General features: G+C 42.9%; 1 protein-coding gene across 1 annotated transcript in view; it reads left to right on the top strand.

Annotated features, from left to right (window-relative positions):
• The window catches only part of LOC128691544 (uncharacterized), a 504,586-nt gene that overhangs the window by 439,925 nt on the left and 37,161 nt on the right, over window positions 1-27,500 (top strand). The window contains exons 9-10 of the mRNA XM_070088746.1: window positions 3,829-4,005; window positions 7,272-7,356. Of these exons, the coding sequence (XP_069944847.1) occupies window positions 3,829-4,005; window positions 7,272-7,356 (262 nt within the window). The remainder of the gene's footprint in view (window positions 1-3,828; window positions 4,006-7,271; window positions 7,357-27,500) is intronic.

The following is a 27,500-nucleotide window of genomic DNA, read 5'->3' as shown; positions in this document are numbered from 1 at the left end:
AGCATACATGATTATGGCCCACACGGTCCATGGAGGGAAGCATACATGATTATGGCCCACACGGTCCATGGAGGGGAAGCATACATGATTATGGCCCACACGGTCCATGGAGGGAAGCATACATGATTATGGCCCACACGGTCCATGGAGGGAAGCATACATGATTATGGCCCACACGGTCCATGGAGGGGAAGCATACATGATTATGGCCCACACGGTCCATGGAGGGAAGCATACATGATTATGACTCACACGGTCCATGGAGGGAAGCATACATGATTATGGCCCACACGGTCCATGGAGGGAAGCATACATGATTATGGCCCACACGGTCCATGGAGGGGAAGCATACATGATTATGGCCCACACGGTCCATGGAGGGAAGCATACATGATTATGGCCCACACGGTCCATGGAGGGAAGCATACATGATTATGGCCCACACGGTCCATGGAGGGAAGCATACATGATTATGGCCCACACGGTCCATGGAGGGAAGCATACATGATTATGGCCCACACGGTCCATGGAGGGAAGCATACATGATTATGGCCCACACGGTCCATGGAGGGAAGCATACATGATTATGGCCCACACGGTCCATGGAGGGAAGCATACATGATTATGGCCCACACGGTCCATGGAGGGAAGCATACATGATTATGGCCCACACGGTCCATGGAGGGGAAGCATACATGATTATGGCCCACACGGTCCATGGAGGGAAGCATACATGATTATGGCCCACACGGTCCATGGAGGGAAGCATACATGATTATGGCCCACACGGTCCATGGAGGGAAGCATACATGATTATGGCCCACACGGTCCATGGAGGGAAGCATACATGATTATGGCCCACACGGTCCATGGAGGGAAGCATACATGATTATGGCCCACACGGTCCATGGAGGGGAAGCATACATGATTATGGCCCACACGGTCCATGGAGGGAAGCATACATGATTATGGCCCACACGGTCCATGGAGGGAAGCATACATGATTATGGCCCACACGGTCCATGGAGGGGAAGCATACATGATTATGGCCCACACGGTCCATGGAGGGAAGCATACATGATTATGACTCACACGGTCCATGGAGGGAAGCATACATGATTATGGCCCACACGGTCCATGGAGGGAAGCATACATGATTATGGCCCACACGGTCCATGGAGGGGAAGCATACATGATTATGGCCCACACGGTCCATGGAGGGAAGCATACATGATTATGGCCCACACGGTCCATGGAGGGAAGCATACATGATTATGGCCCACACGGTCCATGGAGGGAAGCATACATGATTATGGCCCACACGGTCCATGGAGGGAAGCATACATGATTATGACTCACACGGTCCATGGAGGGAAGCATACATGATTATGGCCCACACGGTCCATGGAGGGAAGCATACATGATTATGGCCCACACGGTCCATGGAGGGAAGCATACATGATTATGGCCCACACGGTCCATGGAGGGAAGCATACATGATTATGGCCCACACGGTCCATGGAGGGAAGCATACATGATTATGGCCCACACGGTCCATGGAGGGAAGCATACATGATTATGGCCCACACGGTCCATGGAGGGAAGCATACATGATTATGGCCCACACGGTCCATGGAGGGAAGCATACATGATTATGGCCCACACGGTCCATGGAGGGAAGCATACATGATTATGGCCCACACGGTCCATGGAGGGAAGCATACATGATTATGGCCCACACGGTCCATGGAGGGAAGCATACATGATTATGGCCCACACGGTCCATGGAGGGAAGCATACATGATTATGGCCCACACGGTCCATGGAGGGAAGCATACATGATTATGGCCCACACGGTCCATGGAGGGAAGCATACATGATTATGGCCCACACGGTCCATGGAGGGAAGCATACATGATTATGGCTCACACGGTCCATGGAGGGGAAGCATACATGATTATGGCTCACACGGTCCATGGAGGGAAGCATACATGATTATGGCTCACACGGTCCATGGAGGGAAGCATACATGATTATGGCCCACACGGTCCATGGAGGGAAGCATACATGATTATGGCTCACACGGTCCATGGAGGGAAGCATACATGATTATGGCCCACACGGTCCATGGAGGGAAGCATACATGATTATGACTCACACGGTCCATGGAGGGGAAGCATACATGATTATGGCCCACACGGTCCATGGAGGGGAAGCATACATGATTATGGCTCACACGGTCCATGGAGGGAAGCATACATGATTATGGCCCACACGGTCCATGGAGGGAAGCATGCATGATTATGGCCCACACGGTCCATGGAGGGAAGCATACATGATTAAGCATACGAATGACATAGAATGTGTATGCTTCCCTTTAAGGGAATTAAAATTGTTCGTCTATGAACTTCTTACCAGAGTGCGGTGGGCCTCACTGCTGCTCTCCCGAAAAGAAAAATAATCAAATAATGAAGGTTTTCAATAAGTCGGTGGTTTGAGCCCGCAGTATTCATCGTTTCAGAAGGGTAAAAGTCACAGTATAGTGACTGGAACAATTCACGACTAACCCACAAATTGATAATGGGAACCAGAAGACGTATGGGTCGGTCCTGGACCTGTATCAAGTCGCAACATGAAAGTATTTCACTATATACTCAGTGTAAAATGGTCAGCCCTTGTGTGTCAGTCAGTGACGAATGATGAAGGCTCAGTCCTTCGTCCACTTATTGAACGACGCATGTTTATTACCATTCTTTACTCGAATAAGCACCTGATAGTGGTTTAAACGTTTCCTAGCTTCCACGGCCAATTCTTATGTTAAATCTGAATTCATCGTTGTTACACTCGCAGTAGTATGAAGCCTCAGTTGTGTTGACAGGAACTCAAGGAAATATATGAACCAAGGAACTTAACTGCATATTATTGGCATATTATTATTATAATCAAAAAGAAGCGCTTTAACTGCACCAGTGAGTAATTTATGTGAGTTAGCGACAGTGTTGAGTAAGTTAGCATTGGATGTTGAGTAACTTAATAATTGTTCAGCAAAGTGTGATATGTGACGAAGTGTAAAGGTTTGAGAAGGCGGTGTTTTGAGGAAACATTCCTGTCGTTAACGTGTTTAAGGTCAGTGTTATATTGACATTGCCAGAGACTCACAGTGAGTCGCGAGTCTGACCCGGTATTGCTCCACCTTCATATTCGACTATTAAATTAACGACAGCACAGGAAATTTCAACAAATACACATCAATAAAAATTCCAAAAGAAATACTTGGAATACTTTAGCAGGAATTCCAGCAATTAATGTGAAACCGCATTTAGGAGGCATTTAATATTATCAACTTTTACCTCCGATATAAGCCAGGCAAGCAAAGCATATTTTATGCTCGGGATTAAAGCCATATAAGGCACATCCATGTGATGTGTCAACGACCTGGGCAGCCACTGGTTACCATGACGACGTCTGACACGGTTCGTGAGGGAGAGACCAGGTTTTAGCTGGTTTCAAGGGCTATACTTGATGTATGAGGCTTCCTTATTCTCTCTCTCTCTCTCTCTCTCTCTCTCTCTCTCTCTCTCTCTCTCTCTCTCTCCGCATTTGTACAAGTTTCCAACAATCTTGATTTACCTTCTAAAAATCAATTTCTAGCTACTCATTCGCTTCCCTAAAATTCCAGCCCAAAACCTCACAGTTGCCAATAAGAACCACCTGGGGCGGCTGATTAACTTCTCGTCTCTCTCGTATTTTCTCTAGACGGTAGCGAGAGATATGAACAATTTGGGATGCTGGTGGATGTTTCATCTCTCATCTCTCTCTCTCCCTCAGACGGTAGTGAGGGAGATGAACCGCCTAGGGATGCTGGTGGATCTCTCCCACGTCTCTCAAGCCACCATGAAGGAGGCACTGGAGGTGTCGCGAGCTCCCGTCATCTTCAGTCACTCCTCCGTCTACGCTATCTGCAAGAACCCCAGGAACGTCCCCGACGACATACTCAAGAAGGTGGTGAGTAGTGGTGGCGAGAGTGAGGGAGAGTGAAGGAAGGATGTGGTGAGAATGAAGGAGAGTAAGGGAGGGTGTAGGACTGTGTTAAAGTGAGTGTGGGAGAGGTATCGAGAGTGAAGGATTGTGTGGGAGTATTTGATGTATGACAATATACAGCAACATATCAGTGGTAACTTTATGCTACTTGCACATACCCTGTTTTTTGCATACATTATTTGTATATAATACTGAGTGTGTGTGCACAAACACTGAAGTTTCTCCAAGTTCTGACAGGTCACACTGACACTAGTGAATCTATAACATGTATAACCTCAAAATACAATGAATACAATTGTATTTCGTGTGAAACATGATAACATAGTTCCAATACGAACATCTTTTTCAAACTTCTCATTACCGAGTTTCCAATCAAACACTGTTCATTAACAAAATTGGGCACTCGTTTTGCCCTGATATAATACAATTCCAAACAAGCTTAAACAAATCTGCCTGTATATTTTTTAACAAAAACATTTGCCGAAATATGGATTGACCCTTGGTACATTATATCAGTGAAACTCAGGCATCACAGGAGGGTGCCAGGGGTGATCTGAAATCAGACTAGGGTGCCAGAGATTAATAGAGGCTACAAGACGGTGCCAGGGGTGATTAGAAGTTACACGAGGCTACCAGAGATGAATAGAGGGTTCTAGGGGTACCTAGAAGTCACATGGGGTGCCAGGGGAGATTAGAAGTCACAGGAGGGTGCCAGAAGTGATTAGAGATCACATGAGAGTGCCAGAGGAGATCAGAGATCACACGAGGGTGCGAGAGGTGATCAGAGATCACACAAGGGTGCGAGAGGTGATCAGAGATCACACGAGGTTGCCAGAAGTGATCGGAATGTTCACATGACACCACAAACATCCTCGATCTCACTCGCTAACAAAGTCACAACCACCATATTAAGGGTCAATAAGTCCCCAAATAACGAGCTATAGAATAATTAACTGACCGAAAAATCAAACTAATTAGCCAGAAAAGAAGGTATCCCAACAGGAGTCACAAACAAAACTCTCGTGTTATCGTGTATTGTATCTGTCACCTTCCCAGCTGCCACACAGCTCACCAGAAACACTAATAGATTCACAGATCAGTTACTAACGCTTATGTAAACTGAAAGAAAAAGTGACTATAGCCGAACATATTTAATAGAGAATGCAAAAAATTCGACAAAAAATCGATTAAAAAACAGATCATTGCAATACTAGCTGCCGCCTGCGCTGCAAATAATCCTGCCATACATCACCCAGTCAACACAGCGTAGCTAATTATTAGCCCATTTAAATTATATTATTTCAGCATCAACACTGCCGCGTAGCTTGTTTTCTTGTTTTTTTTTTTTGTTAGTGTGGAGAAATTTAAATTTCTTGAGGGCTAAATTTTGTTTTAATTTTGTGTATTCATGCCCTGAATTCCTTATAATCGGTCTTAAGCTCTGTAGAGTGTGTGTAGGAGAGTGAATGAGAGTGATAAGAGAGTAGAGTGAGTGAATGAGTGATAATTGTAGGAGAGTGAATAACAGTGTGGGAGAGTGTAAGAGAATAAGGGATAGTGAAGGAGAATAAGTGAAAGTGAAGGAAAATAAGGGAGAGTGAATGAGAATGAGAGAGTAAATGAAAACGAATAACAGAGCAAGACAGTATAGGAAACTATGGAAGAGTGAAGGAGAATATATGGGAGTGAAAGGGAGAGTGTGGGAGAGTGAAGGAGACTATAGGAGAGTGAAGGGGAGAATGTGGGGAAAGTGAAGGAGACTATATGGGAGTGGGAAAGTGAAGGAGAGTCAGAAACAATGAGGGAGAGTGAGGTAAGAAAAAAATGGAGAATGTCAATGTCCACATATCAGGAAGGGTAGTGAGTAGGGACCAGAGTGGGAGAGAGAGAGAGAGAGAGAGAGAGAGAGAGAGAGAGAGAGAGAGAGAGAGAGAGAGAGAGAGAGAGAGAGAGAGAGAGATTTCACTAGAGCTGGATACCCTTCATAATCTCAGGGCTGGAAGGACTTGATCACGACGTACAAGATACGTATATAACCCTGTACAACCAACAGCCACAGCTTGTTTGTAAGGAGAGTTATCAAATGACGTGAGTCATATGATAACCAGAAATTGGAGCTTTTGGTCATCTGAGGCCTTCCACTGGTTTATCTAGTTTACCTGGTTTACCTGGTTTAAATTTAAGATTATATTTTTTGAGGGAGAAACAGAGCAAAGAAACAAATGGTAGCCGAAGACGAACATATATCAGGAATGCTTCATTAGTTATTTCTTCAGTCTGAGGATGGTTGGGAAATGAAACCATCTGGATAAGGAAGTGGTGGATACAATCCATACACAGTTGTAAGAACAGGTATGATTGGTTCCACGAGGTCAGAAATTTCGTTCATCAAATCGTTAGTAAATGAGAAACCTGCCGGGCCTGGATTCAAGATTCAACTCCCGCAATGCCATTTAGATGAGTATAACTAGTCAAACACACAGAGAAGAGGTGGTGCCAAGAGCCAAGACTCGGCCCCTACAACCACAAACAGATGAATACAAATAGGTGAGTACACGATAAAGCTCTTGGAGCAGGGAGAGAGTGGACCTAGTAGCGATCAGCGAAGAAGTGGGGCCAGGAGCTGTGAATCGACCTCTCCAACCACAAAAAGGTGAATGTACACACACACACACACACACACACACACACACACACACACAGAAGATTATGGAAGGCTTTACAATAAATCCCAAATAAATATTTTAGCACACTCTCAATGCCAGTTTAGGTGCCGGCCAACATATCTTGATGTATTCCCATATTTCAGTCACTACAAATATAAATTTAACACAACCATAAATTTATTCATATAAAGAGGGAAGAATTATGCAGGCTCGAACTACCGATCCACTGGACTGTAAATTCAGTAATAATTATCAATCGCAACTGTGTTATTGCTCACCCATGACGCCCAGGCACGGTACTAGCCCCATGTCCAGTGATACGGGAGTTCGAGCCTACAGATGGCACTGTATGAAAGTGGGTTGTGAGACATGTGTACACATTCTTTCTGGTATCTGCTATATATATACAGCATTATGATATAAGTATATAATATGCTGATTTATGGATATATAATGCCGATATATGCCTACAGCATGTTGATGCATAAATGCTATGCTGATATATGAAGACAATATGTTGATGTATGTATACAATAGGTAGGAAGTATATAGAGTGTTCTGCAGGCTGTGAACGGTGGTGTGGTAATGGTGAGTTTCTACAACCACTTCCTGACCTGTAGCGAGCAAGCCACCGTCAAGGATGTTGTGGGTGAGTGTTGGATCACACCTTCCTGTCTCTCTGCATTGACAGAAGTATAGTCGCACCTGTCTATGTCTCAATCTTTCTTATGTATCTCTCTCTGTCTATGTTTGACGTTCCGTCTGTCTCTATTCCTCTTTGCCTCGCATTTTGTTGTGTCTCCTTATCTCCTTTACTAAGTGCCTTCCCTCTCTCTCTCTCTCTCTCTCTCTCTCACGCATCTGTTATATGTATTTTATTCATGCTCACTATAAGCATTTCAATTCCATTCTCGTCCAAAAATATCTATATAAGAGTCACATAAAAGAATAATATATAGGTCAGTGGCTTCCCATTACATATTTATGTCTCTGGGTACGTGTGAATGGGGACCAATATTTATCCTGCTCTGCTGTTTATGTATGTGTATTCAAGTGTGTGTGTGTGTGTGTGTGTGTGTGTGTGTGTGTGTGTGTGTGTGTGTGTGTGTGTGTGTGTGTGTGTGTGTGTGTGAGTGTGTGTACTAGCGTGTGCAGGAGATTCAGATCCTGGCCCCACTTTCTAACTACTTGGATAGGCATTCTTGATTTCAGGGTCGATCCAAAGACTGGAAGGCTGAGTCCAGTTCTTTGGATCAAGAGTCCCTCACCTGCATCAAGACACCTCCCTGGAGCGGTGGCTTTCTGTAAAGACTCTCCTCTTCAACTGCTCCAATATCATTTTCCTTACAGTCTTTCCTGAACTTTTCACCGTATACAGAGTTGCTGACCTGTAATTTCGTATCTCTTATCTGTTCCCTTTTTATATATGTTAGACCATATTTTACTTTTACCAGTTTTGTGACAGCTGCCATGACTGGAAAGATTGGCTGAAGTCCTTTGCTGTTGAGTCACAAATTGGTGTAAGAAAAAAGGACTGCCAAGGTGGCAGTGAGGCAGAAGCTGTCCACACACTGAATAACAAGGGAGACCAGTCTTCCTCTTAAGAAAATAAACAGATGAAAAATGCATACCTCATCAATGAACAAATATGCATAATATATGTTTATAACTGGGGAAAAATTAAGAGATCCTGTTTTTCCCACTAATAAACTAACATGAAAATAATTCTCATCCTGGTTTACCGCACGTTGTGTACGACCCATTCCACATGTTGGAGAAGTGACAGAACGGGAGAGGCTTGAACCTATGGTGAGTCCTAAGACTGACAGGCCAGTGTGCTAACCACTCGGCCACCTGGCTGAGTGGTTAACGCACTAGCCTCTGAGTTTCAGGACTCATCCACCATGGGTTCAAGCCCCACCCGTTCCATAATTTGTTTAGTATCGTGTTATTACGATTTCGTGACGCACGTTTAAGAACACCAGGAATAACTACAAGAACACTATAATATCACACTGGCAGACAGCCAAAAGTGTGTCACAATTAACTCAGTTCAAGATCAAAGTCACAACCGGCAAGCAAATATAAAGACATTATACGTGTAAAGTCAAGACTATCCAATAACATACATGGCTGCTTACATGAGCAGGAGAGAGGTAAATGGTGAAGAGACAGGAGACGCAGTGCCTTGTCAGAAAGCAAAACATAAAACTAGAACAGAAAGGAAAGGTATACGTCCACGTCACCAGGACTTCCATCCCACTCGTAGTTGGATATCTGACTCACAGATGGCGCTGACGTGCATACACTGGTGAGTGACACGAGAGGTACAAAGACCCAGCCACGACGCGTGTATATAGGAACTTTCCTCCCTCACAGTTCTGTTACTTCTTTCAACACCCAGGGAGATATGTCGTCTGGTCCCATTTCATTCGTTGCATCAAGCTTCACTAGTGGTAACATCAAGAGTTTTCCACTAGTTTTATGATACGAGAAACCTTATCCAACACTCCGGTTCGCTTGTTTTTTTTTAAGAACAGTGTTACCAGAGCGACAACTTTTCCCATTCACAGTTTAGAAACCTACACAATATTGACGAGCACACCTCATCCTGAGTTTAGAGTCACTATCACAAACCTAGTGAGAGAGGTAAATCTTCCTCACTTGGCTGCACATGTGAGAGCCACTTCAGTCTTACGATTGTGGTTATAATTTGATCTGTAACATAAAACTAAACAGATGTATTTCGGTCGCTGCACGGTCCGAGAAAGGTAACCCTGTCTTGCATAACCCCAGGACTCAATACCTCAGTGCAAGCTGAAGATGTTTTTTACAGAGTGTCTTAAGTCCATAATGCAGTTAAATATTAATGCTGAAGGTCTGTCCGTGTGGACATTAATATCCCATTTTTTTCAATAACAGTTAAAGATAAATTTTCTTGTTATCTCACAGGGACCAAAGTCCTAAAACACACCAGCACACTAAGTGTGAATCCAGTTAGAATTTGAATAATTAAGTTATCATCATTATAAGGCAAAGGAAATTTATAAGGTCCTCAGAAACTGTGGCACGAAAATCTGCATTTCAATTTTGCCATTTTTTTCTGTAAGAAAAAGGGAAATTGGGATCAGCACGGGCCAAAATTAATTGAAATTATTTTTCTCTGAGTAAGATTTACCAGCGTTTAAAGTTTAAGTATATATGTAAATGTGTTAGAATGGTATATAATACCGACAAGATGAAATTAAGACACATGTGCAACATCTGGGTATCTTTATTGTAGACGTTTCGCTATCCAGCGGCTTTATCAATACAGATTCCAGGACATAACTTGAAGACAGTAGGACTATATACAGAAGATGAGGTAATCAGTCCCTCAACCTTGGATTAGGTGAGAAGAGCACCGTAGTCGTGGAGATTCTGAAGCAGAAGCAAGGAGCCTGGCGCTTATATAGTAACGTCAGGTGTAGCAGACGAAGGCATAGTCACTGGTAGGCGGGATTCGCCAGTGGAAGTAGGTCCTTCCCAAAGAGATGGGTTAGTTGTAGTAGTAGTTGTCGTAGTCGTGAAGGTTATGTACATGTCCTCAGAATCAAGATTCCATGATGTTGCAGTGTCTGACAAATTGTACAAGAATGGTATACAATACCGACAAGATGAAATTAAGACACATGTGCAACATCTGGGTATCTTTATTTGTATTGATAAAACCACTGGATGGCGAAACGTCTACAATAAGGATACCCAGATGTTGCACATGTGTCTTAATTTCATCATACATGTAAATAATTAAAATTTATTAAATGAACATTATAAAGACGTAACACAGGATTAACCAACAAATTCAGGGATTTATTACTAACACAGTCAGGGATTTATTACTAACACAGTCAGGGATTTATTACTGATCAGCAGTTTCCAGTTATTTCACGGAATCCCATTTGATTGATAAAACTGGCGTATTAAAGCTTACATAAACTGAAGTCAAGGTAAAGCTTCCATTAAGGAAACCACATCAGTTAATACACAGAATCCATCATAAAGCGACTGTGGAAGGTGATGTATTCTGATTTAATTTTGGCAAGAGGACGATAACTCCAGTATCTTGGATCAAAAGCCCCTCACTAGCATCAAGGAAAAAATGCAATAATGTAAAAAAAATGCTATATCATTTCGAGATTAAAAGTGGAACGTAAACACTCCATTAACACCCAGACTAAAGTTATGTGGCATCTTTTTTCTTACAGAATTCATCATCAATAATATTGTGAAGCCGTTGGGAAAAAAAGTATTTATTGACAACAAAAGAATATCAATATTTATTCATTAACACTGGCAAGTTGGAACTTACGCCACCCAATAACTGCAAGAACTTCGTGTTCAGGAAACTATATCAGTGGTAAAAATTTGAAGCCGGTCAGATGAGTCATTCTCCAGTTTTGGCACGGTCTCCAAAGATTCCAAGTTCTTAAGTATTTTACTGCATCAACAAATTTGACTGCAGGCAAACAGAACTTGATGGGTACTATCTTGGCCATAAGATGTCTCAGCCATTAAATACTGAAGTCGTTCAGTGGAGGCAAACTGAAATTTATGTAACAGAATTTAACAGGAATAAAAATTTCACTGTTTTACTCACAAAATCGTCAACTCTGCACCTACCAACCTGAAGGTCACTCTCCATCCTTGCCCAGTGAGGAGGCACCATGTTGCAAACTTTGAATTATTAATATTATTAGTATTAGTATTGTTAATTTTATTATTATATTATTATTATTTATAATTTTATTATTACTTATAATTTAATTATTATTATTATTATTATTATTATTATTATTATTATTATTATTATTATTATTATTATTATTATTTTATAATTTTTTTATTATTATTATTATTAATTTTATCATTATTCAATTTATTATTATTATTATTATTATTATTATTATTATTATTATTATTATTATTATTATTATAGAATCAAAACTAAGCGCTAAACCCACAAGGGTCATACTTAAACGTTTGAAACAACAACGCTAAGGGGTTTGGAAATTATGCGAACCATTGCAGGATGCTGGGAATGAGTTCAATAACTTTGGTAACAGATCACTTGCACATGACAGCAGTTCTTAGAATCTGGGTTTAGTTACCGTACACAAGCGTTCAAAATTCGAATCCGATCGGATGAGGGGTTCGCGAGTTATGAGTGAAATAAAATCGAAAAGTAGGAGGAAGGAAGGAAAAATAGAAAAAAAAAATCGGGCTACCACTTAAAGGTATCCCTTTGTGGGATACCTAATTAGAATCTGAAACTTTTTGCTCAATGAAAATCGAACTCTAAGCATCGGATTGTCAGGTCAGTGGGATAATCATTCCTCCAACCGAACACAAATCCCCCCAAAAATCGAATGAAATATATTGAGAAATGTCGGTTGCATAGATCTAAATCCTCGAATCAATGGAAGGGAAAGCAATTAGCAATCTGATAATATACGTACGGCAGTCAGGGGGGAAGGGGGAAGGGGAATGAGGTAAAGCGGAGGATGAACGGCCGTAAAGGAAGGGTGAATGACCACTGATGATGGTGTATGGAGAAGCTGGGATCGTTGCATCTCTTCGTTGCAGACATCCGTCTCACCTTGTAATCACTGCCAACACCAACACCTCAGACGACATCTCTGAGTCATCTGAGAGATGACGTGTTATTAGTCCTTCCCTTCTCCTCCTCCTCCTCTTCCTTCTATTTCTCCTCTTCCATCCTGGACCTCATCAAAGGTTCTCTATAAGCAGATGATGTTAAATTGACCTGTAGCGAAGATGGGTTCCTCTCTGCTATGTGAAAGGCGTCTCAGCTCTTTTCTTTTCCCTTAATTGGATTTTATCCTCACTCCTAAGTATGCATCTTAAAATAAAACAGTGAAGATAAAGTCGAAGTTTGTTCATACTTTAATGTCAAAGTTCCTTGCCATCTCTTTTTTTATTTCTTCTTATGTTATTTGTGTAATATAGGCATCTGTAACCACGCTTTGTTTTCCATAATCATTAGAAAAGACCACATGACCCGGCTATGTTGTTAAATTTATGCGATGCGCTAAACTTCGGAGAGTAATTCTGCGTAAGGATTGAAGACTCGATCATTAGTGCAGTAATCGCCAGACAGGCTGTCATGTAATATACACCTACCCCCACTGTAGTCTTGCTGTCAGGCACCTTCAGGAGGATCTGCTTCAGGAAAGCTAATTCTGTTCTCAACAGAGTTATTCCTGCCATCCTCCAGCATCACCCTGGCATCCTCCAACATCGCCCCTGCCATCCTCCAGCACCTCCCTAGCATCCTCCAGCATCACCCTGCCATTCTCCAGCATCACCCCTGCCGTCCTCCATCATCACCCCTGCCATCCTCCGGCATCACCCCTGCCGTCCTCCATCATCACCCCTGCCATCCTCCAGCATCACCCCTGCCATCCTCCAACATCACCCTTGCCATCCTTCAGCATCACCCCTGACATCCTCCAGCATCACCCCTGCCATCCTCCAGCATCACCCCTGGCATCCTCCAGAATCACCCCTGCCATCTTTCAGCATCCCCCTGTCATCCTAGAGCATCACCCCTGCTATCTTCCAGCATAATCCCTGCCAACCTTTATCATTACCCCTGCCATCCTTTTTCGTCACCCATGAGATCCTCCAGTATTACCCCTACCATCCTCCAGCATCCCCTCAGCATCCTCCAGCATCCCCCCGGCATTCTCCAGCATCACCCCTGCCATTCTAAAGCATCACCCGGGCATCCTCCAGCATCACCCCTGCCATCCTCCAGTATCACTGCTGCCTTCCTCTAGCATCACCGCTGCCTTCCTCCAGCATTATTCCTGCCATCCTCCAGCATCATCCATGAGATCCTCCATCATCACCCCTGCCATCCCCTAGTAGAAGATTAGGTTCACACCACCAGGTCTAAGATCAGCACAGATGCACTGGCTTCCCAAGACCCATAAACCAAACATCCGTTGAGACCCATTTCAACGGATGCTGGGATGGTTCCACACAAGATAGCAGGTTTTCTTATCATACACATAGCAAAGTTATTAGTCGGGATCTGCTAAGATCATCTTAGACATGCATGGAATCTAATTAACCAGGTGCGTGATATCGAGATTATGAACAAAATATTTGTATGTTTTGATGTGACTTCGTTATTTGAAAATGCCCAACACGTTCTATCTCCCTAAACGTAGGAAAATCGCAAGTGCTACGGGCCTTACATTGCCAGTCAAAGATTTTATTGATCTTTTACAGTTATGTGTCACTTTCAATTTCTTTTCTTCTGGGAACTAATTTAACAGTGCTTGGGGATTTCTTTGGGTTTTACCATTTAGTTCCACACTGGATAATTTATATGTATGGAACACTTGGAGGCCGAACTCTTTGAGTCAATCATCCCCAGGAATTTGACAGGGTTACACTAAGTGGATGACGTTCTGGTTATTGTACCCAAAGAGATCGACACTACTGCTCAGCTTTCCAAAGTCAATGATGTGAAACCATTTATAATAATAATAATAATAATAATAATAATAATAATAATAATAATAATAATAATAATAATAATATCTTTATTTACAAGTACATGTACATGGTATAGAGGCCTAGCTGACATCAATGACATACTACTCTATAGGAAGCTGCTTGTTATGCAGAGAATTTAGGGCAAATTAGGTCAGTTTTGTCCCATGATGCGACCCACACCAGTCGACTAACTCCCAGGCACCCATTTTACTGATGGGTGAACATAGACAACCAGTGTAAACACGCCCAGTGTTGTTATCCTCGCTGGGAATCTAACCCAGACCCTCGCCGTGTGAAGAGAGAGCTTTAGCCAACAGGCCACGAGGCACCGGGAGACCCTGAAGGAGGAATAAGGTGACAGACTTCTCTTCCTGGATGTCGTCCTTTGCAGACCCCAGGATAGCTTACCTTTAACGTTTACTGGAAGCCGACCAGAAAAGACAATTTGTTACGCTTTTACTCACACCATGATGCAAGAACAAAGAGAGAGAGGAGTGATTATTGGCTTTTTCCTGAAAATCCATCAGATTCCCAGGCCAAACTATCTCAAGAAGTGCTCTTACGCTTATCACGTGTTTACCCGGCGTCAGTCTTCCCTATCATTTTATCAACGACAGCAGAAGTCGTCAAATACATATAGCCAGATAGAATGACTCACCTGTTAGATTCTTTGTACATCCTTGTAGCAATGATGTCAGCAATATTTACAGAGCTCTTGTCAAGTGTATAGTGAATGTTTCTAGCATCCCTGCAAGGAGCTGGTGAGCAAGAGTTTCACTAGGCTCACTGAATCCGGTACCAATATATATGTTATTCTGTGTGGCGGGTGTTCATGTAGGAGATATGTCAAGAAGCCAAAAATCAACAATTAAAAATAAAATCATTAGTGTGCATATATAAAGTAAAAGGACACAAGCGCAACTAATGTGACATTTTTATTGTGGCAACGTTTCGCACTCCAGGAGCTTTGTCAAGCCGTTACAAACAGTACATGGACACCGAGGGTATGTACTGTTTGTAACGGCTTGACTAAGCTCCTGGAGAGCGAAACGTTGCCACAATAAAAATGTCACATTAGTTGCACTTGTGTCCTTTTACTTTACATATTGTCGGTAATTCTTCCAACATTATTACAATGTGCATATAGTAGGGATAACCTAAATTTCACCAGCATCATGAAACGAAACTCTCACAGACATTTCATGAAAGGTGAAGCTAGACTGTCCATTAAGGAGGATAACTGCAGAAACGGCGGTGTCTAGAGTCAGCAGTGACTGCCACTTCAAATACACATGTACAATGCATCGACAGTTTCAGAACGTCCGGAATCTTAGCTAAATTGGTTCTGACCGTCCAGATTTCGGCGATCAGATAACCTCATTTGATTTCTGATGCTTCTCTCACGCATTCTCTCTACACCTGGTTTCGTCTTCCACCAGTCTGATACATACTCAATATTCTGCTTTTCTCAGTCTGTACTGGCTTGATGAAGCTGCCAGTGAGTTTACTTAAAAAAATATTATAATGCTGAACATGTATCTTATCATTGATCAGTCATCTGCACACAGAGAGCACTGCTGAGTAGTCATCTGCATACAGAGAGCACTGCTGAGTAGTCATCTGCATACAGAGAGCACTGCTGAGTAGTCATCTGCATACAGAGAGCACTGCTGAGTAGTCATCTGCATACAGAGAGCACTGCTGAGTAGTCATCTGCACACAGAGAGCACTGCTGAGTAGTCATCTGCATACAGAGAGCACTGCTGAGTAGTCATCTGCATACAGAGAGCACTGCTGAGTAGTCATCTGCACACAGAGAGCACTGCTGAGTAGTCATCTGCATACAGAGAGCACTGCTGAGTAGTCATCTGCACACAAAGAGCACTGCTGAGTAGTCATCAGCATACAGAGAGCACTGCTGAGTAGTCATCTGCATACAGAGAGCACTGCTGAGTAGTCATCTGCATACAGAGAGCACTGCTGAGTAGTCATCTGCATACAGAGAGCACTGCTGAGTAGTCATCTGCACACAAAGAGCACTGCTGAGTAGTCATCAGCATACAGAGAGCACTGCTGAGTAGTCATCTGCATACAGAGAGCACTGCTGAGTAGTCATCTGCACACAGAGAGCACTGCTGAGTAGTCATCTGCATACAGAGAGCACTGCTGAGTAGTCATCTGCATACAGGGAGCACTGCTGAGTAGTCATCTGCACACAGAGAGCACTGCTGAGTAGTCATCTGCATACAGAGAGCACTGCTGAGTAGTCATCTGCATACAGAGAGCACTGCTGAGTAGTCATCTGCATACAGAGAGCACTGCTGAGTAGTCATCTGCATACAGAGAGCACTGCTGTGTAGTCATCTGCATACAAAGAGCACTGCTGAGTAGTCATCTGCATACAGAGAGCACTGCTGAGTAGTCATCTGCACACAAAGAGCACTGCTGAGTAGTCATCAGCATACAGAGAGCACTGCTGAGTAGTCATCTGCATACAGAGAGCACTGCTGAGTAGTCATCTGCATACAGAGTGCACTGCTGAGTAGTCATCTGCATACAGAGAGCACTGCTGAGTAGTCATCTGCATACAGAGAGCACTGCTGAGTAGTCATCTGCATACAGAGAGCACTGCTGAGTAGTCATCTGCACACAAAGATCACTGCTGAGTAGTCATCAGCATACAGAGAGCACTGCTGAGTAGTCATCTGCATACAGAGAGCACTGCTGAGTAGTCATCTGCACACAGAGAGCACTGCTGAGTAGTCATCTGCATACAGAGAGCACTGCTGAGTAGTCATCTGCATACAGAGAGCACTGCTGAGTAGTCATCTGCACACAAAGAGCACTGCTGAGTAGTCATCTGCATACAGAGAGCACTGCTGAGTAGTCATCTGCACACAGAGAGCACTGCTGAGTAGTCATCTGCATACAGAGAGCACTGCTGAGTAGTCATCTGCATACAGAGAGCACTGTTGAGTAGTCATCTGCATACAGAGAGCACTGCTGAGTAGTCATCTGCATACAGAGAGCACTGCTGAGTAGTCATCTGCATACAGAGAGCACTGCTGAGTAGTCATCTGCACACAAAGAGCACTGCTGAGTAGTCATCAGCATACAGAGAGCACTGCTGAGTAGTTATCTGCATACAGAGAGCACTGCTGAGTAGTCATCTGCATACAGAGAGCACTGCTGAGTAGTCATCTGCATACAGAGAGCACTGCTGAGTAGTCATCTGCATACAGAGAGCACTGCTGAGTAGTCATCTGCATACAGAGAGCACTGCTGAGTAGTCATCTGCACACAAAGAGCACTGCTGAGTAGTCATCAGCATACAGAGAGCACTGCTGAGTAGTCATCTGCATACAGAGAGCACTGCTGAGTAGTCATCTGCACACAGAGAGCACTGCTGAGTAGTCATCTGCATACAGAGAGCACTGCTGAGTAGTCCTCTGCATACAGAGAGCACTGCTGAGTAGTCATCTGCATACAGAGAGCACTGCTGAGTAGTCATCTGCATACAGAGAGCACTGCTGAGTAGTCATCTGCATACAGAGAGCACTGCTGAGTAGTCATCTGCACACAGAGAGCACTGCTGAGTAGTCATCTGCATACAGAGAGCACTGCTGAGTAGTCATCTGCATACAGAGAGCACTGCTGAGTAGTCATCTGCACACAAAGAGCACTGCTGACTAGTCATCAGCATACAGAGAGCACTGCTGAGTAGTCATCTGCATACAGAGAGCACTGCTGAGTAGTGATCTGCATACAGAGAGCACTGCTGAGTAGTCATCTGCATACAGAGAGCACTGCTGAGTAGTCATCTGCATACAGAGAGCACTGCTGAGTAGTCATCTGCACACAGAGAGCACTGCTGAGTAGTCATCTGCATACAGAGAGCACTGCTGAGTAGTCATCTGCATACAGAGAGCACTGCTGAGTAGTCATCTGCACACAAAGAGCACTGCTGAGTAGTCATCAGCATACAGAGAGCACTGCTGAGTAGTCATCTGCATACAGAGAGCACTGCTGAGTAGTCATCTGCACACAGAGAGCACTGCTGAGTAGTCATCTGCATACAGAGAGCACTGCTGAGTAGTCATCTGCATACAGAGAGCACTGCTGAGAAGTCATCTGCACACAGAGAGCACTGCTGAGTAGTCATCTGTATACAGAGAGCACTGCTGAGTAGTCATCTGCATACACAGCACTGCTGAGTAGTCATCTGCATACACAGAGCACTGCTGAGTAGTCATCTGCATACATAGAGCACTGCTGAGTAGTCATCTGCATACACAGCACTGCTGAGTAGTCATCTGCATACACAGAGCACTGCTGAGTAGTCATATGCATACAGAAAGCACTGCTGAGTAGTCATCTGCATACACAGCACTGCTGAGTAGTCATCTGAATACACAGAGCACTGCTGAGTAGTCATCTGCATACACAGCACTGCTGAGTAGTCATCTGCATACAGAGAGCACTGCTGAGTAGTCATCTGCATACAGAGAGCACTGCTGAGTAGTCATCTGCATACACAGCACTGCTGAGTAGTCATCTGCATACACAGAGCACTGCTGAGTAGTCATATGCATACAGAAAGCACTTCTGAGTAGTCATCTGCATACACAGCACTGCTGAGTAGTCATCTGCATACACAGAGCACTGCTGAGTAGTCATCTGCATACACAGCACTGCTGAGTAGTCATCTGCATACACAGAGCACTGCTGAGTAGTCATCTGCATACAGAGAGCACTGCTGAGTAGACATCTGCATACACAGCACTGCTGAGTAGTCATCTGCATACACAGCACTGCTGAGTAGTCATCTGCAAACACAGACCACTTTTGATCAGTCATCTGTATATACAGAGCGCTGCTGAGTAGTCATCTGCATACACAGAGCACTTTTGATCAGTCATCTGCATACACAGAGCACTGCTGAGTAGTCATCTGCATACACAGCACTGCTGAGTAGTCATCTGCATACACAGAGCACTGCTGAGTAGTCATATGCATACAGAAAGCACTTCTGAGTAGTCATCTGCATACACAGCACTGCTGAGTAGTCATCTGCATACACAGAGCACTGCTGAGTAGTCATCTGCATACACAGCACTGCTGAGTAGTCATCTGCATACACAGAGCACTGCTGAGTAGTCATCTGCATACAGAGAGCACTGCTGAGTAGACATCTGCATACACAGCACTGCTGAGTAGTCATCTGCATACACAGCACTGCTGAGTAGTCATCTGCAAACACAGACCACTTTTGATCAGTCATCTGTCTATACAGAGCGCTGCTGAGTAGTCATCTGCATACACAGAGCACTTTTGATCAGTCATCTGCATACACAGAGCACTGCTGAGTAGTCATCTGCATACACAGAGCACTTTTGATCAGTCATCTGCATATACAGAGCGCTGCTGAGTAGTCATCTGCATACACAGAGCACTTTTGATCAGTCATCTGCATACACAGAGCACTGCTGAGTAGTCATCTGCATACACAGAGCACTTTTGATCAGTCATCTGCATATACAGAGCGCTGCTGAGTAGTCATCTGCATACGCAGAGCACTTTTGATCAGTCATCTGCATATACAGAGCGCTGCTGAGTAGTCATCTGCATACCCAGGGCATCACTCAACAGTCATCTGCATACACAGTGCACTACTCAGCAGTCATCTGCATATACAGTGCACTACTCAGCAGTCATCTGCATACACAGTGCACTACTCAGCAGTCATCTGCATACACAGTACGCTACTCAGCAGTCATCTGCATACACAGTGCACTACTCAGCAGTCATCTGCATACACAATGCACTACTCAGCAGTCATCTGCATACACAGTGCACTACTCAGCAGTCATCTGCATACACAGTGCACTACTCAGCAGTCATCTGCATACACAGTGCACTACTCAGCAGTCATCTGCATACACAGTGCACTACTCAGCAGTCATCTGCATACACAGTGCACTACTCAGCAGTCATCTGCATACACAGTGCACTACTCAGCAGTCATCTGCATACACAGTGCACTACTCAACTGTCATCTGCATACACAGTGCACTACTCAACAGTCATCTGCATACACAGTGCACTACTCAACAGTCATCTGCATACACAGTGCACTACTCAACAGTCATCTGCATACACAGTGCACTACTCAATAGTCATCTGCATACACAGTGTACCACTCAGCAGTCATCTGCATACACAGTGCACTACTCAACAGTCATCTGCATACACAGTGCACTACTCAGCGGGCATCTACACACACAGAACGCTGCACAGTAGTCTCAGAGCCAGAAGGTACATAATGCCTTCAGAGACAATTATGCATACACTCCCAGGAACCTGCATTGTTAATGATGAATCTCTTGAGTCTGTTCCCTGTAACTCTTGGAGTTGTGCATCTTGAACGACCTGCGGGATGCTGCCACTAGTGACGCTGCCACCAGGGACGCTACGCCAGTGACGCTTCCGCTAGTGACGCTGCCACCAGTGACGCTTCCGTTAGTGACGCTGCCGCTAGTGACGCTGCCACCAGTGACGCTGCCGTCAGTGACGCTGCCGTCATTGACGCTGCCACCACTGACACTACTCAGTCACAAGTGTTGTATTAAGAACGTCAATATTTGCATTTAGGGAAACGTTAACTACTAATGACAAAGGAAAATTTCAAGAGTCAGAAATTTTCCCTAATGCACTGATAATACTTCCACGAGAGTCCTTCACAAGATGCTGGAAGAGGTTAATAATGGTGTTGAATTCCCAAAGACACCGCAAACGAGGGAAGGAACCGACTTTTATTGGCTCCTTTTCACGACTAAGACCTGAAATTTTTCCCGTTCATATGAAAGATGAAGCTGGAATAGGTTTAGGGACAAAGAAAATTTGAGGTTGGCTCTTGAGGTGCAGCGAAAGGGCAACTTAACATCAGTGAGGACGAACAGGCTCTTGTAAGACTCTGAGCTGGAGAGATCAAGTGTATTGGGTGTGAGGATGATGAGGATGTCGACATTCCTCATCCAGGTTACTCCAGCAGTAATAATGTTATGGAGTCTCTCGGCCTCAAGGAACCCAATACAGAAGTTCCAGAGGACCGCGTTGGGTAACATACATTATATATGTCTATCGGCCTGGTCACAGACCGGGCCGCGAGGGCGTTGACCCCCGGAACTCTCTCCAGGTAAACTCCAGGTCGCATTCTCTTCATCACGCTCAACACGCTTGATCTCTTTCAGTTCGCAGATGATCTCAACGCTCTTAAGCCTTTCATTCACGTCACCTTAGAATAGGGAAACACTCTCCCTTTCTTCGACGTACTTATAATTAAAATACTTTTAGCAATTCCTTTAGATTTTGTGTGTGCCAGTAACCTCGTCAACCAGAATGATCACATTCATTTTTAGTCCCACCACTCCACTAAAACCAAGACATGTGTGCTGTTGGGTTTCGAAAGGTTCTCTGATTCTACAGCCCCGATTTCTTAGAAGATCGTTGAGATTGTCAGCAGTGTACATTTTCCTGCAACACTCCTATAAAACTGTAGAATAAATTACAGAAAACATTAAACTCTTTGAGAAGCGATAGCAACTGTTACTAGTTTATAATCTTCACAACTTCTACGGTACCTGAGAACTCTTCTAGGTTACTCGCGGATACCAAGTACATCACATTCACCTCACTCACCTCCACCGTTAGCTAATCCGAGGAGAGTGAATGTATCCGCACCATCCCTTATAGTAATTGTTATAAGGTATACCTGGCTGAGAAGGCAAGGGATCTGTCTACACTCATATAAGAACGCAGATATGCTTTCGACAACAGTAATATTAACAGCGCCTGTGTTGTACACAGTAAAAGGGCTTCACTACATGGGTTGACCTCCAGTCAGTTTTCATACAACTGACAACATCACTTAGAATCAGGAAAGCTTCTAGTTGCTGGAACCCCTGGTTCACGTGATCCACATGATGGGACCCCTGGTTCACGTGATCCTAGGAGTGAACAAAGTAACATTTTTGAATGGATTCAGGATAACTGGCTGTGGTAATTACAGTGCCTGCACTCTGAAGGAAGGCTGGGGATATTTGTAGTTTTGAACTGTAGTATCGACGCCCCTCTGGCAGGACAGTGATGAAGTGAGTGATGGTGAAAGTGTTTCTTCTTTTTGAGTCACGTTGCCTTGGTGGTAGACAGATGTATGTTGAATAATATATACAAATTTTATTCGCAAGATATATTAAACAAATTAATTCACTACTTTACAAAGGCCAGCACATCAGCAACGGATCAAAGCCCGAGGCTTCTAAATCTCACGGCTGATTTTTCTCATTTATATAAATGGACAACACGAACTAAATAGTTTTACAGAAAATAAATGCATTATTCTGATGGAATTTGAAATTTCGATTGTCAAGACGACAGAATGAACTATTTCCGAAACTGGCATACCATCATTCACACGAATTATCCCGTTGTTAAAATCCCGCACACGCTAAAAAAAATGCATCCGCGGCATTTTTGGAACAATTCCATTCCAGCAATATATCTATCTATCTATCTATCTATCTATCTATCTATCTATCTATCTATATATATATATATATATATATATATATATATATATATATATATATATATATTTTTTTTTTTTTTTCAACAAGTCGGCCATCTCCCACCGAGGCAGGGTGACCCAAAAAAGAAAGAAAATCCCCAAAAAGAAAATACTTTCATCATCATTCAACACTTTCACCACACTCGCACATTATCACTGTTTTTGCAGAGGTGCTCAGAATACAACAGTCTAGAAGCATACACATATAAAGATACACAACATATCCCTCCAAACTGCCAATATCCCAAACCCCTCCTTTAAAGTGCAGGCATTGTACTTCCTATTTCCAGGACTCAAGTCCGACTATATGAAAATAACCGGTTTCCCTGAATCCCTTCACTAAATATTACCCTGCTCACACTCCAACAGATCGTCAGGTCCCAAGTACCATTCGTCTCCATTCACTCCTATCTAACACGCTCACGCACGCTTGCTGGAAGTCCAAGCCCCTTACCCACAAAACCTCCTTTACCCCCTCTCTCCAACCCTTTCGAGGACGACCCCTACCCCGCCTTCCTTCCCCTTTAGATTTATATGCTTTCCATGTCATTCTACTTTGATCCATTCTCTCTAAATGACCAAACCACCTCAACAACCCCTCTTCTGCCCTCTGACTAATATTTTTATTAACTCCACACCTTCTCCTAATTTCCACACTCCGAATTTTCTGCATAATATTTACACCACACATTGCCCTTAAACAGGACATCTCCACTGCCTCCAACCGTCTCCTCGCTGCTGCATTTACCACCCAAGCTTCACACCCATATAAGAGTGTTGGTACTACTATACTTTCATACATTCCCTTCTTTGCCTCCATAGATAACGTTTTTTGACTCCACATATACCTCAACGCACCACTCATATTATATATATATATATATATATATATATATATATATATATATATATATATATATATATATATATATATATATATATATATATTTATTCCGCGCAGGCTGAAATTTTAATCGTGACAGTAGTCATGAAATTCCAGCCTGGGTCCAGATGAATGCGGAGCGATGTATCGTAATATATTATAGTGGACGATTACAAGCGACACCGCAACGCGAGGGTCTCCGCTATTATGTGTCAATATTATATTATTTGGTAATCCCTGTTAGGCATTACAGAAGCCAGCGATGTTGTTAGTGATGGTGTGATGGTGATGGTGATGGTGGTGGTGGTGATGGTGATGGTGGTGGTGGCGGCGGTGGAGGAGGTGATGGTGATGGTGGTGGAGGTGATGGTGATGGTGGTGGTGGTGGCAGTGGTGGTGGTGACGGGGGTGGTGATGGTGGTTGTAATGGTGGTGGTGATGGCGGTAGTGTTGGTGTGGTGATTATGGTGATGGTAGTGTTGGTGTGGTAATTGTGGTGGTAGTGGTGGTGGTGGCGGTGGTGGTGGTGGTGGTGGTGATGGTGGTGGTGGTAGCGGTGGTAGTGGTGGTGGTGGTGATGGTGGTGGCGGTGGTGGGGGTGGTGGTGGTGGTGGTGGTGTTGTAGTGGTTGTGGTGGTGACGGTGGTGGTGGTGATGGTGGTGGTAGTGTTGGTGTGGTGGTTGTGGTGGTGGTAGTGGCGGTGGTGGTGGTGATGGTGATGGTGGTAGGGGTTCTAGTGTTGGTGTGGTGGTTATGGTAGTGGTGTTGGTGGTGGTGCTAGTGGTGGTGGTGGAGATGGTGGTGGTGATGGTGGAGGTGGCGGTGGTGGTGGTAGGGGTGGTGGTAGTAGTGGTGCTAGTGATAGTGCTGGTGTGGTGATTGTGGTGGTGGTGTTGGTGGTGTTGCTAGTGGTGGTGTTGCTAGTGGTGGTGTTGATGTTGGTGGTGCTGATGTTGGTGGTGGAGGAAGTGATGGTTATGGTGATGGATAATGGTTGTGGTGGTGTTGGTGGTGGTGGTAATAGTGGTGCTTGGTGTATGAGAAACTGACAATAATTGTGATTTTTAATGTCAATAATTTGATGATAATGAATATTATTATTATTATTATTATTATTATTATTATTATTATTATTATTATTATTATTATTATTGTTGTTGTTGTTGTACTTAGTAATAGTAGTAGTAGTAGCAGTAGTAGTAATTATAGTTATAGTTGTAGTAGTAGTAATAATATTAATAATAATAATAATAATAATAATAATAATAATAATAATAATAATAATAATAATAATAATAATAATAATGAGACTTATAAAACAATGCACACACCTAATGATCAGAGTCAAATTAGTACTTTTTAATTTAGTCTAATCTGATATTTGCTAGCACATACAAACTAATCTTAATAGGCAGTATCCTGTCCTCAAGAAGCAGCGGCCATTAGTCAGTTAGAAGGGGGAGACTAAAATATATATTAAAATGATTTAACAGGAATAATTGACAAATATATAAAACAAAAACACTTAACAAAACCATCCGTGCTGTACTATATTTCTCTCAGAGACTTAAAATTTCCCCTCGGCGCCGTATGACTCCTGCGAGTTTAGAGCTACATTATGTTATATAACAATAATGTTAAAGGATCACATAAAGCTCACACTTGAGCGAAGCTTTATCCATTAGAGCTCACACTTGAGATACGCTCACTCCCCATCGATGTATTGCTAAATATTCCGATTTTTATCAAATTTTCCAGAATTTTACCTTTCTACAGAAGACTTTTATCAGTAGACTAAGTGCATCAATGGCATGAAAAATATTCAAATGCTTCGATTTCAAGTCTACAATGAGACACCACTTGTATTTTTCCCCTTTAGGTTTAAGCTCACCGTAAATATAATTGTGACTGTCGTCCAGAACTGTTGAACATTATGAATTTGGGCGACGAGGCTGTGGAAGGTTTCTGTAAGAGAAGGATCTGTATGAAACAGTGACTTACATGCATCATACATGCACTTGTAATCCACAGTTTGCTTGTAGATTAGTAGTTTATAGTATCTAGAATACACGAGAAAAGACTTTATTTTATTTTTTGCATCTATATATATATATATATATATATATATATATATATATATATATATATATATATATATATATATATATATATATATATATATATATATATAGTACATCGGGCGTCTCCCACCAAGGAAGGGTGACCCAAAAACGAAGACAATTTCATCATCACTCATTCCTTCACTGTCTTGCCAGAGGCTCGTCGTTACCACAGTTCAGAACTACAAATATTCCGTCTGTGTGTGTGTGTGTGTGTGTGTACTCACCTAGTTGAGGTTGCGGGAGTCGAGTCCGAGCTCCTGGCCCCGGTGTGTGTGTGTGTGTGTGTGTGTGTGTGTGTGTGTGTGTGTGTGTGTGTGTGTGTGTGTGTCTGTGTGTGATAGAATTAAGGTTTTGTTTTCGTTGGTTTGCGGTTAATCAAGTTATCTTTAATTACATTGCCTTAATGAGTGTAGAGCTTTAGGCCACCATGATGAAACAGAATAACAAGCTGGTGTAAGTGATATTTGTAAATGGGCTAAATCTACTGTTCTCATATTTGCTTATCCTTCTGTATCATGCCATGAGTTCTTTTATATTGAAATATTTTTAAGTGTTTTGTGAACACTCTGTTTGTCTCCCTATTTCCTTCTGTGTCCCTCGTTTATTCCTGCTTATTGCATACCAAAACAATGATTACATTATCTATGCATTGTTTTAGTCGACGGTTTCTCGCTTTGTGCATTTCTTTTATTTTATCTTTGCATCGGCAGTCATTTCACTGGTCATTTCTCTGTCCTGTGCTTCTTCTGTACTGTGTTATTCCGCTTTTGCAGATTTCGTGTATTTGTAACTGTAAGTTTATTTCATTCAGTACATTTATGTATCTTCTTTATTGTTTCGTGTGTGTGTGGGGGCGGGTGTATGTGAGGATATCTTCCAAACATATATTTTAATTTTCTCACAAGTGTGTGTGCAACATCATTCATCAGCACACACACACACATACACACACACACACACACACACACACACACACACACACACACACACACACACACACACACACACACGAAACAATATATGACAGTCTTGAACTGTCTTAACACTTTTTTTTCTGCTTTGTGCATTAAGTAATTCAACACAGTTAATAATGCAGCACATCTCTCTAGCTACGAACAGTCATCATGACTAATTTCCCGGCTGACATATTTTGAAATACTGTTTGAACATATTTTAATGGATTCTTAAACACATTTTTTAAGGATTTCTTGATCAGAATATAAAATTGGTTGAAAAATATTTTGTGATCAGATTTTGAAGTTTTGTGAACAGATTTCGAAGATTTTTTGACCAACATATGAAGATTTCTTTTATTGTCTTGTCCCCCAGTCAAGAACTTTCCAAGGTGCTTGGTAGTGGTCGTCTGTCTCATGGTCTGGCAAACAGTCTTGCTGTATCTTAGTCATTTTTAAAATTCTGTCGTGTTGATGCAGTAAACCCGTAAGGTTCCAGTAACCTCTGGATCTGGATAAATTCATCAACTCTCTAACTCAGCTTTTTATGTTTCAAGTTTCCTGACTATACGTGGGTCATTATGACATGAGTCTGTCTCTAAAAGAGGGATTAAAATAAACTCTCAGTGTATATACCT

Source organism: Cherax quadricarinatus, chromosome 26 (assembly GCF_038502225.1).
Source record: "Cherax quadricarinatus isolate ZL_2023a chromosome 26, ASM3850222v1, whole genome shotgun sequence".
NCBI lineage: Eukaryota > Metazoa > Arthropoda > Malacostraca > Decapoda > Parastacidae > Cherax > Cherax quadricarinatus.
The sequence above is the reverse complement of the archived record's forward strand: the minus strand, read 5'-3'. Positions and strand labels throughout refer to the sequence as shown.